The following is a 17,492-nucleotide window of genomic DNA, read 5'->3' on the forward strand; positions in this document are numbered from 1 at the left end:
GAGGATGGGGGCAAATGAAAAAGGCGGTTTGGGTCACGCTGGCTCTCGGGGCGGCTCAGGTCCAGGCCTCCGGAAGGAACCGGCCTGCGCTCCTGGCACCGGGCCCTGACCTGCCCCAACGTGGCTGTCACGGACACCACACCTGCTCGACGCCGGGCTCGGGCACGTGCTCGCAAAGGGAAGGCCCGAGCTGCCGCGGGCTCGCCGAGGCTCCGGGTCCGAGCGCAGCACGCGCGCCGCAGCGCCGGCGGTGGCCTGGCCACGCGGGAGGACGTCGGCGCAGGCGCCCAGCGCCCGGCCCCAGGGGGCGGGGCTCCGCGAGCCGCACGCGCGCCACGTGATCCGAGGCGGAGTCTGCGCGCAGCCACCAGACCGCATCGGCAGCGGCGCAGAGGCCCAGCCGGGAGAGCCGAGAGGAGACCGCGCCGAGCCGCCGTGCCCGGTGGGCCGCCCAGCCGCCGCCATGGGCAGTGAGTACGGGCGGCGCGGCCGGGCTCGCCGGGCGGTCCGGGGCGGGGCTCTCGCCCAGGGCGCGGGCGCTGGCTGCGGGCGGTGGGGCTGCGCCCACTCGGGTGTCCAGCCCGCCGGCCGGGGGGGCGCGGGCCGCTGCGTAGCGCGTGGGCGGGAGGCCTCCACGGAGGCTCCTGCAACCTTGGCGAGGCCTTGCCGGAGCCGCGGGGGCCGGGACCGCAGGGCCGGTGTGTGCGCTCCAGGTGGCGAGGCGCGGAGGCCGGCGCGGGGAGGCTGCTGGCGTTTGGGGCGGGCAGAGAACCCGGCGAAACCTGGACAACTTTGCATTTTCCGGGAGCTACAAAAAAAGCTCATTTTTATTGCCAAATCACCCCTCCTGGACATGTTAGTTGTGATGAATAAAGCTTCCTGACTTGTTTAATTTAGAAAAGTGATGCATGTCACGTATTTTAGGGGAAGCAATGAGTACGTTGGGAGCATAGCGTTTTCCTTAATTTTTTTATTTGTCACTCTGAGGCGTGTACTGAAAAGTCACTCTGTGTATAAGGTTTAAGCCTTAAGGACAAGGCCTTGTATTATGGGGATCTTTTAAGGCTCTTCCTAAACACTCACCATCACATGCATTACATAGCTGTTCAGATGTTTTTAGGATGAATGGGTAACTGCACATCCAAGCTGTGCACCAATTGCCCAACTAGTGGACTGTTTGGGGAGGCTAGGAAGGAAGTAGAGGAGACCCTGTCTTTAATATACAGTGTAATGGGTAAAATACTGCAGCTCAAGAGTGGACGTGTGGCATACAAAAGCATTGCTTGGACATGAATGCAGAAGTGCTCATGAAATGTCAAAAACCTGGGAGGGTGGCTTGGATTGAGGTGGGATGGGAAAGGGATAAAGGGGTTCTAGGAAGTTTTCTGATGTAGTTGCTATTTGTTTTGCATCAGAGATGAACACTTTCACGGTTCAGATTTACTTTCCAAAAGTCCCAAATGGTATGGGTTACACACATCTGCCCATGAGAATTTCAGAATTCTGTCAAATAAGTCTGCGAGTGCCATCCTTTTGAGAGGTTTTATAAAACAAGATAGACTTTGGCCAACTGCTGAAGTGTAATTGTCAGTTTTAAAACAATTTCATGATACTAGTACAGAATGCGATGTGTGTGTAGGGCCTCTTGTGTTTCTGCACATTGCAGACGCTGGCCAAGACTGAACTTTGAGAGATTATCTTCATCCTCCAGTTTTTTGGCAGGGCTTGACTTCAGTCATGCCAGAAGATGGCATCTCTCCTTAAAGAACCTTAGTTTATCATATATATATGTTACTAGAGGCCTGGTGCATGGATTTGTGCACCGGTGGGGTCCCTCATCCTGGCCTGCAGGGATCTGGCCGAAACCGGCTCTCCGACATCCCCCGAGGAGTCCCGGATTGTGAGAGGGCGGTCCTTGGGTGACTCACCCCAGAATCGGGCTCCCTCCTCTCTGGTTCCGGGTGCGTCACCCGAGAACTGCAGCTGCCGTCACAGCAGCTCGGCAGCTCCTGCATTGAATGTCTGCCCCATGGTGGTCAGTGTGCGTCATAGCCACTGGTCAGACGGTTGAACAGTCAAGATGGCCACATAGGCTTTTATATATATACAAGAGGCCCAGTGCATGAAATTTGTGCACAGGTAGGGTCCCTAGCAGCTGCTGACCGCTGGCCAGGGCCTCCCTTCCCCTGGCTGCCTGCCGCTGCCACCGGCCAGGGCAGGGCCAGCTGGGGGAGGAGCCACGGGCAGTTGGATGGCTGGCCCCGCCCCCTGGTGGAACTCCTGGTTGAGGGGACAATTTGCATATTAGTCTTTTATTATATAGGATAGATAAGTCTGGGAAAACAATACTGTCTGGTGAAATGTAATTGTCATTCTCTGTACATAAGCAAGTACTCAGATTATTATGTAGGAAAGCAACCAAGCAATAAATAATGACTTAATGAAATGAAGTAAAAGTTATCTATAAAGATGATTCCATGGTCTTGCTCACTCTTTGCATAATCTTTTAGTTTAAATAAGTCATATCTGCAGTTTCAGCTCATTTCCTGTTGTACTTTCTTCTCCCTCCTCTGATGTCTCTTATTTTCTTCTTTAAAGCATTGTGTTATGGGTACCACAGTAAGCTGCATTTGCTTTTTTTTTTTAAATGTAGTGGTACTCATTGAATTATTCCTTTATATATAAAAGGGTTGGATACAATCATAAGGAAGCAAAATCAGGATTTTACTGACTGAGCCCTTAAACCTTTTGGATTTTTTTTCTCTAAAATTATTTCTCTTCTTTTCTATATTTGAAATGGAGAGCATTATGATTAATTTTAGGTGTGGGGAATTGGAGGGATTGCCATTACAAGTTAGAGAACATTTGCATTTGATTTTGTAAAAAGATATTTTTTAAAAACTATGTAATAGGAACATTTATTTATTTATTTATTTATTTTCCACAGTCAAATTTTTAGAAGTTATCAAACCTTTCTGTGCGGTTCTACCAGAAATTCAGAAACCTGAAAGAAAAGTAAGTATAATATTTTAGTAATATACAAGGTACCTAAAGGACTTAATCTGCTAAACTAGCAAGATTGATTTATTTTCCCCAACCCTAGTGTGGTTGTACTTGGAAAAATATTGCCTGTTCCTCCTCCTTGCAACAGGCATGAAGTGAATAAAACTAGTACAGACCTGTTTAGATAGTTTATCTTGTGGTTTCAAAAATAATTGTTCTTTAAGTTCTAACATTTCCAAACTAATTGTTTTTTTGGCCTGTGTGTTAGGTAAGATATAATGTTTCCCTGTCTGTAATGATCTTTATAATTCCTGTAGTATGGGGTGTGCGCTGTGCTTGCTGGTGGTATGATCCACTGCCATTCTATTAATGGCCTTATCCGTTTTGATAAGTACAGCTGTTTTACATAAATGAATTACAACTTTGCAAGTATATACCTTCCATTTTTAAAATTCATTTAATGCAAAGAAAAATCACAGGAATGCATTCAGAAGATATTGTGACTTCATCAAATTGTTCTTCCATCATTGCCTGCTTTTGGAGTTAGGGTATTTAAATTCCAGAAATATTGTTAATCCCAAACTGGCCAGTTCTCAGGCATTCTTCTTCTACTGTAATTGCGATTTCTCATGAAACTAACCGGCATAGGGACATAAAAAGAGATAAGTAAAACTTTTGTTAAACTTTTTCATTTAGAAGTATATTCCTTTTTCATTGCTTTGAGGTTATAAAAATAGATGTTCATATAATATTACATGGGGTCCTAGCTTTGCACAATACTAGATTAACTGAAATGCATACATATTGGATTGTGTCTTGCTTTGCATCATTTTCAGTTTTAGTTAACATGGTATAATGTGATGAGGACTACCTGTATTTAAATTATTATTTCTTGAAAAAAGAAAGTTAATGTTTAAAAAATAAATGTTATGTTTGAGAAGTTCAGTTGTTTGCTTTAGCCACTGCTAACTAGGGTGAGAGTATTTTAAGAGTTAAAAATAGCATGTCATGATGGGGAATGTTGGCTATGCTTTAATAGGGATTTTTACTATATATTTGCTTTTTCTTGTTTTTTATTGACTCTTCTTTATCTTTTGTTGTAAGATCCAGTTTAGAGAGAAGGTACTATGGACTGCTATAACTCTCTTCATTTTCTTAGTATGTTGTCAGGTATGTAACCATACTATTAAATAAATGTCTATACTCTTGTTCTAAGGTTTTGGTTGGTTAGATTCTGAAGAACTTATTTTAGATAAAAAATATACTGAATGATTTTGAACATTTTTTTTTAATGAGTTGATAGTGAAAAGGGTTATCTTGTCTCACTCTGTATTTCTTTTGGTTTACTAATGGGTTTGAACATTTTCTCTCTTTTTCCCTCTTAGTTTTCAGTTACCCATTTTTCCCTTGAGATTTTTTTCTTATTGATTTATGACAGGTTTTAAATATGAAAGTGTTAAACCTTTGACTTATATATTAGACATATATATACTTTCCATTTTGTTTGCCTTTTATCATGTTGTAGATAGCATGTATTAATTTAAAAATCCCAAAATGCCAAATTTTAGAATCCCAGGGCTATACTGTGTTTATAAATTAATAAAATTCAATGATCCTTAAAATTTTTTTCTTCACAGATTAAGTTCATGAAATATATGATCTATTCATGTCATAGGGTTGTTGTGAGGATTAAAATAGATAATTTAGGTGAAAACTTTCTGAGGATTTTGAAAAGCTATCGAGATATAGAGAAGTTTTTTTGTTAATCCTCACCCAAGGATATTTTTTCCATTGATTAATTTTAGAGAGAGAGAGACATTGATGTGAGAGAGACAACATTGATTGGTTGCCTCCTGCACTTGCCCCCCCTCCACACCCCTGGTGGCAGGGAATTGAACCTGCAACCCGGTATGTGTCTTGATTGGGAATCAAACCTGAGACCCTTTGATGCTCGGGCGGATGCTCCAACCACTGAAGCACCACACCAGCTAGGGCAGAGACATTTTTAAAAATTGTATTAAGAAGCAGTAAAATAAATAGAGGAAAAACCATATACACTGAGTGGCCAGATTATTATGATCTCTGAACGCATAATAATCTGTCCACTCTGTGTGTGTATACACACACACACACACACACACACACACACACACTAGTGGCCTGGTGCACGAAATTCGTGCACGGGATGTGTGTGTGTGTGTGTGTGTGTGTGTGTGTCCCTCAGCCTGGCCTGCACCCTCTCCAATCTGGGACCCCTTGAAGGATGTCCTACTGCCGGTTTACAGGGATTGGGCCTAAACCAGCAGTCAGACATCCCTCTCGCAATCCGGGACTGCTGGCTCCTAACCGCTCGCCTGCCTGCCTGATTGCCCCTAACCACTCTGCCTGCCGGCCTGCTCGCCCCCAAATGCCCCCCCCCCCCCCGCCAGCCTGATCATCCCCAACTGCCCCCCGTGCCAGTGTGCTCGCCCCCAACTGCCCCCCCTGCCGGCCTGCTCGCCCCCAACTGCCCCACTTGCTGGCCTGCTTGCCCCCACCTTCCCTCCCCACTGGCTTGCTCACTCCAACCACCCCCCCCCCCCCCGCTGTCCTGATCACCCCCAACTGACCCCCACTGATGGCCTGCTTGCTTCCAACTGGCCCCCCCTGCTGGTCTGATCACCTCCAACAGCCCCCCCTCCCCCACTGGCCTGATCACCCACAACTGCTGTCCTATCCTGGCCTGATCACCCACAACTGCCCTCCCCTCTTGGCCTCTAACTGCCTCTACTTCGGCCTCACCACCATGGCTTTGTCCAGAAGAACATCCGGAAGGTCTCCCAGTCTAATTAGCATATTACCCTTTTATTAGTGTAGATAGAGGCCTGGTGCATGGGTGGGGGCCGGCTGGTTTGCCCTGAAGGGTGTCCTGGATCAGGGTGGGGGTTCCCTTGGGGCGTGGGGCGGCCTGGGCAAGGGGCCTGTGGTGGTTTGCAGTCTGGCCACGCCCCCATGGGGTGAAGGTCCCCGCTGGGGGGGGCATGGCCAGCCTGGGTGAGGGGCTGAGGGCTGTTTACAAGCTGTCCACACCTCCTTCAGGGTGGGGGTTCCCGCTGGGGTGCCTGGCCAGCCTGGGTGAGGGGCTGATGGCTGTTTGCAGGCTGGCCAGGCCCCCTAGTGAGGACTCTTACTCCATGGGGGCATGGCCAGCCTGGGTGAGGGGCTGAGGGCCGTTTTCAGGCTGGCCACAGCCCCTTCAGGGTGGGGGTCCCCACTGGGGTGCCTAGCCAGCCTGGGTGAGGGGCTGATGGCTGTTTTCAGGCTGGCCAAGTCCCCAGCGGGGACCCTTACCCTATGGGGGTGTGGCCAACCTGGGTGAGGGGCTGAGGGCTGTTTTCTGGCTGGCCACACCCCCTTCAGGGTGGGGATTCCTGCTGAGGTGCCTGGCCAGCCTTGGTGAGGGGCTGATGGCTGTTTGCAGGCTGGCCAGGGCCACTAGCAGGGACTCTTACCCCATGGGGGCGTGGCCAGCCTGGGTAAGGGGCTAAGGGCCGTTTTCAGGCTGGCCATGCCCCCCCCCCCCAGCGACTCAGGCTCCCAGCCCCTCCTTTTTTTTTTTTTTTCCAGTCACTCCTTCAGCGGCGGCCAGGGCGGGCGGGAAGCTTGGCTTCCTCCGTGGCTGGGGGCAACCCAAGCCTCCTGCTCGATCCAGCTCCGTGGACGCCGCCGTCTTTGTTGGGTTAATTTGCATACTCACTCCTGATTGGCTGGTGGGCGTAGCAGAGGGACGGTCAATTTGCATGTTTCTCTTTCATTAGTGTAGATTAGAGGCCAGGTGCATGAATTGGTGCATGGGTGGGGTCTGGCCAGCCTGACCAGGGGGAGGGGACATGGGTGGTTGGCCAGCCTGCCTGCTGGTCGAACTCCTGTTCGAGGGGACAATTTGCATATTAGCCTTTTATTATATAGGATATACACTGAGTGGCCAAATTATTATGCATTCAGAGATCATAATAATCTGGCCACTGAGTGTGTGTGTATGTATATATCTTTACATATATATATATATATATATATATATATATATATATATATATATATATATCCTTATATATTGTCTTCTATAATAATAAAAGGGTAATATGCTAATTAGGCCGGACGTCCTTTCTGACAAAGCTGGGGCCGGAGGGAAGCCTGTCTGGGTCCAGGTGCCTGTAGGCGGCTGGAGGAGGGAAACAGCCTGGGTCCCGGGTGCTGGCGTGGGGGGGAAGCCAGTGCTGGCAGCTGGGGGAAGGAAGGCCTACTCTTTTTTTTTTTTTTTAAATATATTTTATTGCTTTTTTACAGAGAGGAAGGGAGAGGGATAGAAAGCTAGAAACATCGATGAGAGAGAAACATCGACTAGCTGCCTCCTGCACATCCCCCACTGGGGACGTGCCCGCAACCAATGTACATGCCCTTGACCAGAATCGAACCTGGGACCTTTCAGTCCGCAGACCGACTCTCTATCCACTGAGCCAAACTGGTTTTGGCAGGAAGGCCTACTCTTGCACCAGTTTTCGTGCATCAGGCCTCTAGTATTTATATATTTATATTTATATTTATATTTACCTTAATCCTCACCCAAGGACATTTTTCCATTGATTTCTTAGAGAGAGTGGAAGAGAGAGGGAAAGACAGAGAGAAATATCGATGTGAGAGAAACACATCAATTGGTTGTCTCCTGCATGCATCCTGACCAGAGCCCAGGCCAGGGAGGATCCTGCAACTGAGGTACGTGCCCTTGACTGGAATTGAACGTGGGACCCTTCAGTCTGCAGGCCGATGCTCTATCCACTGAGCCAAATTGGCTAGGGCCAAATATATTTTTTTTGTAGAGCAAAACAATTTCATCATTATTTTGTCATACTTAGTTTAAAATTGATTTGGGTGGTCAGAGAGAGAGAGAACTTTTAAAAAATGCAAAAGAGTGCAAAGAAAAAAAACATAATCATCCATATCACTATCATATACTTTGAACATCTTGGAAATTCCCCTTCCTTCTCTTTAAAAAAAATGAGATTTATGAAGTTATAATTTATGCATGGTAAAATACACCCATTTTTTAAAGTGTACATTTTGAAAAGCTTTGGCAAACGTACACCCACATACTTACTACCTCTGTTGATGTAGAACATTTCTGTCACTCCAGAAAGTTCCCTGCAACCTATCTCAAAAAGCCTTACCTCACCTCCAGTCTCGGGCAACCACTGGTCTGTTTTCTGTTCCTGTAATTTGATTAATCTTTTCTAGTGTTTGATATAAATGGTATACAGTATTACTCCTTAGTACCTAACTTCATCATCAGCTTTTTGAGATTCATTCATGTTGTTGGTATAGCAGTGATTTATCCCTTTTTGTTAGTGATGTTCTGTATGTCTATATCCCAATTTGTTCATCTAGTCACTTGTTGGACATTTGGGTTGTTTCCACATTGTGGCCACAGCAAATAATTTGCTGTAAACATTCATGAACAAGACCGCTTGTGGACATGCTTACATTTCTCTTGGATGAATACCTAGCAATAGAATTGCTGGATTGTATGGTAAATATATGTTCAACTTTGTAAGAAACTGTCGAATTCTCTCCAAGTAGTCCACCCCCCCCATTTTTATATTCTCACCAGCCAGGTATAGGCGTTCCAGTTGCTCTGCATCCTTGCCTATACTTGCTGTTGTTAAGCATTTTAAATTAGCCCTTCCAATGAATGTGGTTTTAATTTGTGTTGCCCTGATAAAAGACACTGAAGTTATAATTTGCATTTCCCTAGTAAATGATATTGAGGAACTTTCTTGTGTACTTATTAGGTACTTGTTTGTCTTTTGTAAACCTATTGAAGTACATAGAAGTTTTTTTGTTAATCCTCACCCAAGGATATTTTCACCTAAATTATCTATCTATTCTTTTTGAATCTCTTGCCCACTTGAAAAAATTGGATTATTGTCCCCTTATTGAATGATATGCATTTTTAATATATTTTGTATACAAGTCCTTTGTCATATATATTGTGAATATTTTCTGCTAGTCAATGGCTTGCCTTTTCATTTTCTTAATATCTTTTGAAGAGCAGAAGTTTTTAATTTTGATGACGTTTAGGTTATCTTTTTCTTTGATGACTCATGGTTTTTGTTTCCTAGCTAAGAAATTTTTGCCTATTCTAAGGTCATGAAGATTTTTCTCTTGTATTCTTCTAAATATGTTATAGTTTTAGCTTGTGTGTTTTGGTTAATTTTTGTGTATCACATGAGGTAGGGTTGGGGTTCACTTTTTTTTCTGTATGGATAGCCAGTTGTTGAAAAGGCTATTCTTTTTCCGATGTATTGATTTTCATTTTTGTTGAAAATCAGTTAACCGTATGCAGATGGATTTATTTCTGTACTGTCTGTTCTGTACCATTGACTTAAGTCTATTTTTACTGTAGCCACACTATTTTGTTTACTGCAGCTTGATACTAAGTACTATAATCAGGTCATAATAGTCCTTTGACTTTGTTCTTCTTTTTCAGAATTCTAGGTTCTTCATATTTCCATATAACTTTTAGAATCAGCTTATCAATTTTATAAAAAAGACTGCTGGGGTTATGATTTGTATTGCATTGAATTTATAGATCAGTGACTTTCTCCTGTTTAGATGGTTCTGCTCAGTGTGGTGATTTCTTGATTCTCTTTCTTCTGAACCTCAAAGAGCTTTATTTCCCTTTCAGCCACAATTTAAAGGTTTGGTGTCTCCTGTTCTACCCTGTTTTCTTTATTCCAGGGAATGGTGGAAGGTGTGATAAGCTGAGGTGAGTGCAGTAAATGCTGCCTGGCTCTGACCTCTCCTCTTAAATTTTTGTTCAATGTTTTGTGAGGATTCTCCCCATGTGACTGAGCAGGGCTCTCTCTGTTCCATTCCCAACTTCAGATCATTGCCCAATTCCCAAGTAGGTGTGGGCCTATCATTGTCAGTCCTGTCAGAGAGAGAGCCCCAAGGCCCACTTCTCTCATCATTTCTTTTTAGCTGTTTCTACTGCTCTCCTAGTCAAAGGAGGCAAAACGATATCTGTGCAGCCTGCTCTTCTCCAGGCTGGAGTTGAAATATATTGGGAATTCTGAAGCTTCTGTTGCCTCCCCTTTATGATGGTTGGAGCAGCCTTGTTCTGAGTCTCTCTGCTCCTCCACTGTCTGCTGTTTTCTTCCCCCCATGACCACCATTGTTTCAAGGTTATCATCCCTTTTCTTGTTTGGCTGCTTTATGGATTTTGTTTTTGTTTTTTTTTTAGCTTTGTATATTCTTACTAGAGGCCCAGCGCATGATTAAATCGTGAGCGTGTAGGGTCCCCTAGGCCTGGTCTTCCCCCCCACCCCCCTACCGGCTCTCAGTCTTTTGAGCCACGTTCTGAGCCTGAACCTCGCAACCGGGTGAAGGCGGGGAGAGCCACCTGACATTCACCAGGAAACTGAAGTCTGAGGCTGAGTGTGACCTGCCCGTGGTCTCCCAGAATAAGTTTTCCCTGAGTTCAGCCTGCACTCTATGACCCCTAAGTCTGAGAAAGGTAGGGACTCAGAAGCCTCTTTATATTTTTTTCAGAACCCCCTTTAAAATCTGGAATCACTTGAGTCTCCCTCTTCTCCAAACCTGGAGGATGTAGCACTGGCATTTCCTTACTGATGCGACCAGCTCCGCCTGCAGCTCTGCTCTGTGTTCCCTCCCACAGAGCCTGTCCTATTCCCTCTGCGCCAAGTGCTTGGGTCCCGCCCCTCCCTGATGTCAAGGGCCTATTCTGCCTCGTCATTGGCTGCCTCCTGGTTTGGATTGTGACGGCATAAGGGCATCACAGTGTCATGGCTTGATGACCACCAAGGCTTCTATTTACAGGGTTAGCTTTTTACTATTATACATGTTATTAAATACTGGAAGCCCGAAGCACGAAGATTCGTGCTAGAATGGGCTTTCCTTTCCCTGGCTGCCGGCACCACCTTTCCACTCCGCCCCAGCCCCTTTCCGCTCAGGCCCTGGAGCTGCCTCTTTCCACTCCGGCCCCGCCTTCCCATGCTGCCCAGAAGTCCTGAGAAACCGGGGGTAGGGCAGGACGCCTGCATCCTGCCCCTGTCACTCGGCGCCTGTGTATGCAAATTAACGGCCATCTTTGTTGTGTTAATTTGCATATCACTACTGATTGGTTGGTGGCATAGAGGAGGTATGGTCAATTTACATGTTTGTCTGTTATTAGGTAAGATGTGTTTTCTTGTGTCAGGGAGGGAAGTTCTGTAGTTTAATTACAGCTTGCCATTTTAACCCAGAAATACCTTTTTTGGTTTTCAGTTCCCACCTCCTTTGGAAATTCCTGGTGCTAACTTTCTATTTGTCCATCTGGTTGGTTCAGGATTTTCATTAAATGGTTAAATTCTTATTTCTCTGAAGTATTATACTGTATTTTATCAAATTGAAACCAATTATTATATGTAATAGTGAAAAGTCTGGAACTCTGCAACTGTGACAGAGTCATAGGAAATAGTTCCTATTGCCATCCAACTAATATACAAGAGTAATTTGTATAATTACTGAGTTTAATAATCCTGTTGACTACAGGAAAGGAAGGAAGGAAGGTTAGATCCTATATAGCATCTAACCATGGAGGTGTAGTGCCTGTCTCATCAGATGCAATTAAGGAAAGTAATTTGACTGACATAATTTCCACTTAGGGAATATTGTGATATGGACTCTTTGGTACTGTTAGTTTGCTGTTTTTTTGTGTTTTTAAAAAAATACATTTTTATTGATTTCAGAGAGGAAGGGAGAGGGGGAGAGAGATAGACACATCAATGATGAGAGGGAATCATTGTTCAGTTGCCTCCTGCACGCCCCCTACTGGAGATTAAGTCTGCAACCCGGGCACATGTCCTGATTGGGAATGGAACTGTGACCTCTGGCTCATGGGTTGACACTCAACCATTGAGTCACACAAGCAGGGCTGTTAGTTTGTTTATATACAATAACTTCCTTCCTCTCCATCCCTCACATTAGCTGAAGAGTGTCAGTTTTCCTCCCCAGCTGATAAAGTCAGATGTTCCAAGAAGTTTGGGTTGACCAGATGGGTTGTTTAAAATTGCTGGCAGCATCTTTTGCAATTTTTTTCTTTTTGTTTGTTTGTTTTTTAAATTTCTTTATTGATTAAGGTGTCATATATTTGTCCTCATCCCCCCATTCCCATCCCACACCCCTCCCCACGGATGCCCCCACCCCCCTGTTGTCCTTAACCATTGGTTAGGCTCGTATGCATGCACACAAGTCCTTTGGTTGATCTCTCCCCGCTACCCCCACCTTCCCCTACCCACCCTCAGAGGACAGTCCGATCGATGCCTCCTTGTTTCTGGGTCTGTTCTTGTTCATCAGTCTATGTTGTTCATCATTTCCCCTAGATGAGTGAGATCATGTGTTACTAGAAATATACTTATAAGAACTGAATGTGAGACGAGCAATAATAGTTATGCTGACAGGCAAATGAATCAGTCTGTAGTGAGTTTCTTTCTGGACCAACAGTTCTTTTGAGACCCAATTTCAATGTCCACCAGTTCCTTATGTGTACATGTCGGCACTGACTTTTCAGCTCTGGATGGTGGACAAATGGTGGTAATGCAGGTCCGACTCCCTCTGGTTTGGTCTCGCCCGGACTCAGGGGCACGTGGCCTCACCCGGACCCAGGGGCGCGTGGCCTCACCCGGACCCAGGTGCGCGCGGCCTCACCCGGACCCGGGACCCAGCCTCACCCGGATCCAGGGGCGCACGGCCTCACCCGGAACCAGGGGGGCGTGGCCTCTCCCGGACCCAGGGGCGCGCGGCCTCACCCGGGCCTGGGACCCAGCCTCATCCGGACCCAGGGGCGCGTGGCCTCTCCCGGTCCCAGGGGCGCACCGCCTCTCCCAGACCCAGGGGGGAGGCCTCACCCGGACCCAGGACCCAGTCTTTTGCAATTTTTAAAATATAATTTTTTATTTTTCAATTACAGTTGACATACAATATTATATTAGTTTCAGGTGTATAACCCAGTGATTAGACATTATATAACTTACTAAGTTATCATCCCCATAAATCTAGTACCCATCTGACACCATACATAGTCATTAGAATATTATTGACTGTATTCCCTATGCTGTACTTTACAACCCCATGATCATTTTGTTACTACCAATTTGTACTTCTTAATCCCTTCACCTTTTTCACCCATCCTCCTAATCTTTCTCCCATCTGGCAACCATCAAAATGTTCTCTGTATCTGTGAGTCTTTTTCTGTTCTGTTTGTTTATTTTAGATTCAGTTGTTGATAGACATGTATTTATTATCAATTTATTGTTCATATTTTTTATCTGTTTTTTTTCTTCTTAAAGAAGACCCTTCAACATTTCATTTAATATGGTGGTGATGAACTCCTTTATCTTTTCCTTGTCTGGGAAGCTCTTTATATGTCTTTTGATTCTAAATGATAACTTTACTGGGTAGGGTAATCTTGGTTGTAGACCCTTGCTTTTCATCACTTTGAATATTTCTTGCCAATCCCTTTTGGCCTGCAAAGTTTCTTTTGAGAAATCAGGTGATAGTCTTATGGGAGCTCCCTCGTACGTAGGTAACTAACTGCTTTTTTCTTGCTGCTTTTAAGATTCTCTCTTTGTCATTAACCTTTTGCATTATAATTATGATGTGTCTTGGTGTGGGCCTCTTTGGGTTCATTTTGTTTGGGACTCTGCTCTTCCTGGACTTGTATATCTATTTCCTTTACCAGGTTAGGGGATTTTTCTGTCACTATTTTTTCAAATAGGTTTTCAATTTCTTGTTTTGTCTCTTCTCCTTCTGGTACCCCCATAATGTGAATGTTGATATACTTGAAGTTGCCCAGAGTTCCTTACGTTATCTTCATTTTTTGGATTCTTTTTTCCTTTTGCTGTTCTGATTGGGTGTTTTATGTCATTATATTCCAAATCATTCTTTTGATTCTTAGCTTCATCTACTTTCCTGTTGATTCCCTGTAAATTATTCTTCATTTCATTTAGTGTATCCTTCATTTCTAGCTGGTTCTTTTATATGTTTTCCATGTCCTTTTTTATGCTGTTGAAGGTCTCTCTAAGTTCATCTACTATTTCCCTAAGTTAATTGAGCATCCTTATAACCAGTGTTTTGAACTCTGCATCTTGTAGATTGTTTGCCTTCATTTTAATTCTTTTTCTCGAGTTTTGTTCTGTTCTTCCATCTGGGCGCATGTTTTTTTTTTGTTTGTTTGTTTTGTCTCCTCATTTTGGCAGCCTCCTGTGTTTGTTTCTATGTACTAGGTACACCTTCTATGTCTCCTGGGCTTGGTAGAGTGGCCTAATGTACTAGGTGTCCTGTAGTGTCAAGTGGCATAGCCTTCCCAGTCACCCAAGCTGTCCAAGTACGCCAACCCCCCTCCCCATGTGGGCTTTGTACACCCTCCCATAGTTGAGCCTTGATTGTTGTTGGCATGTCAATGGGAGGGATTTACCTGTGGAGGATCAGCTGTGCAAGGGCCTGCCCCAGAGAGCAGGACTTACTTCAGAGGGGCTCTAGTGCCCGTTGAGTTCACCCCTTGAGTGTGCTGTTGTCGAGGTGGTTTGGTAGTGCTTCAGTGTGGTATGAAGCTGGCAACAGAGTGTGCTGGCTCTGGGGTCTCCTGGGAGGTGAAGGCCAAAGTCATCTGCCACCTGTGTTGTGACCAGGGCCACCTAGCTTGAGCTATAAAGTGATCTGCAGATGGCTGTTACTTGTGCTGGGCTTAGAGGTGCCCAATAAAGCCAAGCTGTGAACTAAGGCCAGCTTCTGATATTTCTGGGTCTGGGGCCACTTAGAAAGAGGTGTGGGGCATGCTGAGACCAGACGCTACTTGTTTGAGAGATTTTAGAAAAGTCTTAATTGTGAGCCACGACAGGCCCTTTATATGGAAAAGCTGCTGGAAACAGTTTGGTTGGCCCTGCAAGTTTGGTGGGGAGGAGTGTCAAGGAATCACCAGGGCAGGGGGAATAGTGTGAGCCAGGTTGATGGAAACTCAGATATGGTGCCTGCTTATCATCTTTGTGAGGGGAGGGCTCATCAAAAGAACAATAGCCTCTGCCAGCATTTTGTCTGGGAGAAAGCTGCCCGCCCCCCCCCCCCCCCCCCCCCTCAGCTTTCGCCCTAATACCAGACACTTCGGTTCCTTCCTGTATATCCTTGGTACCTTTTGAGTTGCTATCCCAGTGCTGAATCTCAGAGGGAGCGAGTCAGAGTAAGTCTGTGTGCAGGCCCTTTACAAGGAACTTCTTGGGATTCCAGCAACCCTTCCTCTCACTCAGCCTCAATTCTCACTGGTTTTTACAGCCAGAAGTTATGGGGGTTTCTCTTCTCAGGACTGGAACCCTGGACATGAGGGCCTGGTGTGGGGATGGGACCCTTGGCTCCTCAGGGGGAACTCTGGGACTTCTGCAGCCAAGATATCCCTCCTGATGTTTATCTTCCACATGTGGGTATGGAGCCAGGCAGTTCCTCATCAGACCACTCCTATTAGTCTCATGTGGCTGCTGCTTTAAATCCCTAATTGTAGGACTTTTATTCAGCTAGGTTTTAGGTCAGTGATGGCGAACCTATGACACGCGTGTCAGCACTGACACGTGTAGCCATTTCTGATGACACGCGGTCGCTGAGGCGGCTGCATGCCGAGGATGAAACATTTGCTGCTCCTGAGGATGAAACATTTGCGAAATAATGTTTTTTCCTCAAAGTGACACACTACCCGAGTTATGCTCAGTTTTTTGGCGAAGTTGGACACATCAAGCTCAAAAGGTTGCCCATCACTGTTTTAGGTGGTTCTCTGTATTTTAATTTCAATTTTGATGTGGTTGTGGGAGGATGTAAGTACTGTGTTTACTTATATTGCCATCTTGACCAGAAACTGATTGTAAATTTAAAAAAAAATCAGCTTCATATAGAGAAAATGTTTTTGAAAACTGGAAATGTATTTTTCTTTGTGCCTGATCCCCACTTGGTGGGGGAGGGGGTATGGCCCAGTGCTGTGTCCTAAACATGGGTCATATGATAGGAAGCATTATGTGCTTACTTAGAAAATTTGATAAATACTGAAAAGAATAAAGAAGAAAAGGTCCACCATAATTTCCCCACCTACAGATAATCATTGTTTAAGATATAAAAAAATATTTACACCTTGTTACCTTCTATGTGTATTTTTCATGTTTTGAACTTTTACCCTATACAATTTTGTGCCTTTCCTTTTATATGACAGGATTTCTCAACAATAGGAGTAAATTTTAGGTTGGGTAAGCATTTGTTGTTGGAGGGCTGTCCCGTGCCTTGGCAGCATCCCTGACCTCTAGCTACTAGATGCCAGTAGCATCTTCCCTAAAGTTGTGACAGCCAAAACTGTCTTCAGATATTGCCAGACATTCCCTCAGGGACAGGGGCAAGGAGCAAAGCTGCCCCAGATTGAGAACCACTGGTTTATACTTAGTATTGCAACATAAGCACTTTCTCATTCTGTTACAAACTTCATAAGTACAATCTTTAGTGGTTGCATAATTTTTCTACTGTATACGTCATCTTCAGTCTTAATGAAGATGTAGTGTAGCCTTGGAGTATAGCCTTGGCTGACATTAATACCCATAGCTTTGCAAAATTATTATGTGACTAGGTAAGTATATCCTATAATTTACTGATAGTATTTTTTAAAAAAATATATATATTTTTATTGATTTTACAGAGGAAGGGAGAGGGAGAGAGAGACCGAAACATCAATGATAAGAGAGAATCACTGATCAGCTGCATCCTACATGCCCTGCACTGGAGATTGAGCCCGCAACCCAGGCATATGCCCTGACCTGGAATCGACCTCCTGGTTCATAGTTTGTCACTCAACTACTGAGCCACACTGGGCGGGCACTGATAGTATTTTTTAAAATTATATTAAACACAAAATTTACTATCTTAACCATTTTTAAGCATAGAGTTCAGTAGTTTTAAGTATATTTTATTTGCATTGTTGTGCAACAGATCTTCATACTGATAGGATAATTAACTAGTGAAATGCTATAAGTAATGATTTCTGTTGTTTTTATTTTCATTAAAAAACTATCTTTAAGGTATGTTTGTTTTGTTAAAGAACATGAGAAATCATAAATCACGAGTTTTTATTTTTTTAATTTTTTAAATGTATTTTTATTGATTTCGGAGAGGAAGGGACAGGGAGAGATAGAAACATCAGTGATGAGAGAGAATCACCGATCGGCTGCCTCCTGCATGCCCCCCACTGGGGATTGAGCCCGTAACCCCGGGCATGTGCCCTTGACCAGAATCGAATCAGGGACCCTTCAGTCCGCAGGCTGATGCTCTATCCACTGAGCCAAACCAGCCAGGGCATAAATCACAAGTTTTTAAAAAGTATTGCAGCCCAGCTGGTATGGCTTGGTAGTTAAGCGGAGCTATGAGCCAGGAGG

General features: G+C 44.9%; 1 protein-coding gene across 2 annotated transcripts in view; it reads left to right on the forward strand.

Moving 5' to 3' along the window:
- The first annotated feature begins 354 nt into the window (after positions 1 to 354).
- The window catches only part of SEC61A2 (SEC61 translocon subunit alpha 2), a 34,307-nt gene continuing 17,169 nt past the window's right edge, over positions 355 to 17,492 (forward strand). For both annotated transcript variants that reach the window (XM_079769579.1, XM_079769580.1), the window contains exons 1-3: positions 355 to 470; positions 2,948 to 3,015; positions 4,108 to 4,173. In XM_079769579.1, coding sequence (XP_079625705.1) covers positions 464 to 470; positions 2,948 to 3,015; positions 4,108 to 4,173 — 141 coding nt within the window. In that variant the 5' untranslated portion in view covers positions 355 to 463. The remainder of the gene's footprint in view (positions 471 to 2,947; positions 3,016 to 4,107; positions 4,174 to 17,492) is intronic.

Source organism: Cnephaeus nilssonii (assembly GCF_951640355.1).
Source record: "Cnephaeus nilssonii genome assembly, chromosome: 4".
NCBI lineage: Eukaryota > Metazoa > Chordata > Mammalia > Chiroptera > Vespertilionidae > Cnephaeus > Cnephaeus nilssonii.